The sequence below is a fragment of the Triticum aestivum genome, chromosome 3B (genome assembly GCF_018294505.1).
Source record: "Triticum aestivum cultivar Chinese Spring chromosome 3B, IWGSC CS RefSeq v2.1, whole genome shotgun sequence".
NCBI lineage: Eukaryota > Viridiplantae > Streptophyta > Magnoliopsida > Poales > Poaceae > Triticum > Triticum aestivum.
Window position 1 is genome coordinate 613,501,910 of NC_057801.1, and position 3,392 is coordinate 613,505,301.

Below are 3,392 nucleotides of genomic sequence, written 5' to 3' on the forward strand. Positions count from 1 at the left end.
TACGGCCCCCGTTGGGTGGGTGAGGGAGGAAGGGAGGGGCCCTGTGCGTGCAAAGGACAAAGGAAGGGATTCATTGCATGGCTTTGCTCTTTGCTCACAGTCACAGGCCAGGTACTGTGGTCAGTGTGGACATGAGAGCAAAGCATCGCCGTCGCGTGGCCCACCGCCCCCTTTGCTGCGAAAGGGAGCTTGAGGCTAATGCTAATTTGCTAGTTACATTGCCAAGGCCTAAGGGTAGATACTGTTCATCTTCTTCCTCAGAAAGCAGCTACAGTTCTTGGATATAGATCTACCAGGAAAGAATCCTATTGGATAGATCGTTAATGGTGCTTAATTACTTGCCTGCTCTCAGTGTGTTGGCCATGGTTTGGCACTAACGAATGCAATTACAGTACAAAATGAAGGGGATCAGAGAGAGAGAGAGAGAGAGAGAGAGGGAGAGGGATAGAGAGAGAGAGGATATGGAGGGTTGATCTGATCGCAGCAGCATGGATATCAAACCGACTGGCATGGGGCAGTGGCCATGCATGCAGAGTCGAGCAGGTGCACGCGTGCGCGCTTCTGTGTGAGAGAGGAAGGCCACAGCCCAAATCAAGGAGGGATAACAGAGAGGACGACGGCAGTGAAGGCTGAAGAGCAGTGCACGTGTGGTCAGAGAGAGGGAGGGACTCGATCAGCGCCTGCCGTGCGTGCCTCCGTATCCTACAGTCCCATCCAATCCTCCGGCCGGGGACCAGCGCAGCTATCGCCTTCCCCTCCCCCGCTCCTTTCTATTTAAGGCCTCTCCGGACAAACCCCTCCCGCGTGCATGCCTAGCCCTAAACCTCCCTCTTTCTCTCAAACCGCAAGAACTGTTCATGCATCTCTCTCTCGCCATTAGAAACCGCAAAAACTGTTCATCTCTCTCTCACACACACGCTCTCTCTCTGGTCTCTGTCTGAGAAAGGTTCCTGCAGCTGTGCGGCCCGTGGCATGTAGGGAATGGTCAAATGGAGGAGGGGGGTATGTCAGAGCAAGAGATTGGCCGGTTGGGGAAGAAGGCCGTCCGGGAACTGTTCCGCGCATGTGTGCCAGTGAGTGATCGCGTACTGCCATCAATGCAGGCTGGCCTAGCTTCTGCGCGCTGTACCCCTCTCTTTTCCTTTGCACTCTTTCCATTCTTCCTAGCGATCTACTCCAGTAGCTAGGAGAAAATAGAAATAAGCAAGAAACCATTCATCCAGTGCTTCTGCAAATTAAGCAAGAAACGCTTCGAACGGTACTAGAAATATTATCATGTGCAAGAATTGATTACTAGCTTGCAATGGATGTATGAGCTAATGAGCTAATGAGCACAAATTAAACACCTCTAATAAGAGAAATAAGGAGTACATGACCAAGCTGAGAGGTAGCATAAGAAGTAGCTATAATATGAGTATATGACCACAAATCTCAATTTCTTAAGTTACCAGGATATGTATGGGATAATGAACAATTAGCTGTGCCAATTAATTCACTTCCCCTAGAACACTACTACTACGACGCCCTGTAACAGTACTTATTAATAATCTAATTAATCTGAAAATGGCACAGAAAATATAGAGATAATATAGGGAACAAAGTATACCAAAGGGAAAGCTCAAATCTTGCTAGGCCTATGCCGGAGACGATAAACAAACTAATAGGCAAGGTTTGCAAGTCTACTATACTCAAGAGATGCTCGGTGCAGTACTGCCACCGTCTCCAGCTCCAGCCTGCGCGGCGGACGCAGCAAGAGCACCATCGCCGAAGCTACCCTCGACGTCCCTGTCGAAGACTGCTCCGGCGCCAGCCGATGAACCAGATGCCTCAGCGGCCTGCGGCGCGCGCTTCCGTTTCTTCTTTTCGTGCGGGATCCCGCGCGCCTTGGCGTGCGAGTCGCGCACCTCGCGCAGGTAGATCCGGACGGCCCGCGCGGCGAAGGGGTTGGACTCGGGCGCGCCGCCGCTCTCCTCGTAGGCAGCGCGCAGGCGGCCGATGAGCGCGTCGAGGGACCCCCATGCCTGGCGCAGCGGGCACGGACACGGCGCCGGCGGGCTGGGCTGGCCGTAGTAGGCGCAGCCGGCGACGTGCACCTTGGTCTTGCCAAACTGGTCCAGGTACCTGAGGAACTCGATCACGTGCGCGCCGCTGCACCGCGCCAGCGTCAGCGGCGGCTTGTGGTTCCGCAGGTACTGCAGGAACGTGTTCCAGTCCCTACGCTTCTGCGCCTCGTACCTGCTCAGCTGCGCAGGCGGCTTCGGCGCAACATCCGGCGCGCTGCCGCCGCCGACGACCGAGGATGACGGGCCGGGGCCGGAGGAATCCATATGCAACACCGGCCGCGAGAGCGAGCAAAGCTAGCTCTATCGGCGCGCGATCCCGGTGACGAGTGAGTGACCAGTGGACGCGCACCCGGAGGGGTTAAAGGAGATCTTGGGGTGGATGGAGATGGGACGTTGGAAAGGGATGGGAGCGCGGAGGAGAGGCGAGAGCGACGGGGAGCCGAGGGGGGAGGTGAATGTTACTACTGAAATGGAGCGGAGGCGCGCGTGAGGATGATGGGAGCTACGCGGTCCATTCAAGCGCGGTGACCCCAGACCCGTGCCGGAACAATTTGGGGCGTATAGAAGTGCATACCTATGCTAGGTATACCTGGTGCAGGCGTGTGTGGCTCCGTGTAGGTCGTATGAGCATGTATTTATAGTTATATATGGACGCGTATATCCAACAAATATTTATAGTTTTAATTATATGAACGCGTCTAGTCAGTAAGCGTGTATTTATAATTTTATACGGACGCGTCTATCCAGGAAATATGTATTTATAGTTTTATATGAACGCGTAAAAGCTGGTATGTGTGTATTTATAGTTTTATATGAACGTGTCTTGCCAGTAAGTTTGTATTTATAGTTTTATATAAACGTGCCTATCCGGTAAGTGTGTATTAATATTTTTTATATGGACGCGTATATCGCTCCACAGCACACACTTCACTAGAGAAGATTCTTACCCCATTGCCCCACCTGACGCTAGAAAAGGAAACTTCTGGTCCCCCTCCACCCCCCCCCCCGCACTAGCGCGGGGTGGATGCGTGCACGCCAATGGACTCTGGTCCCTACGCAACGCACACCTCGACGCGTCTCAAACCCCTCACCCAATGAAAAAGCACCCAACTCGTCTCCCCCACACACATCTGTCTTCTTTCCCCCGCAAGTATCCCTTCCTCCTCCATAGTGTCGATGGATTATCGGCGGTGACAAAAACCTGGGAAGAGTTGCATCCCCTTGTAGGTATGTTTTGCACGTGCCCCCGAAACATCCCCTTGTACATATGACTAGATGACCCGTTGCGCCACTGACACGAAAACCAACTTCAGTCCGGAAGTTAAGCGG

The 3,392-nt window shown here is 53.4% G+C and overlaps 1 protein-coding gene across 1 annotated transcript; it reads right to left on the reverse strand.

Annotated features, from left to right (window-relative positions):
* Positions 1–1,411: 1,411 nt before the first annotated feature.
* On the reverse strand, positions 1,412–2,649 carry LOC123065867 (protein G1-like7). The gene has a single exon (XM_044489069.1). It carries the CDS (start codon positions 2,325–2,327, stop codon positions 1,689–1,691), a length of 639 nt encoding a protein of 212 aa, XP_044345004.1. The 5' UTR covers positions 2,328–2,649; the 3' UTR covers positions 1,412–1,688.
* Positions 2,650–3,392: the final 743 nt, after the last annotated feature.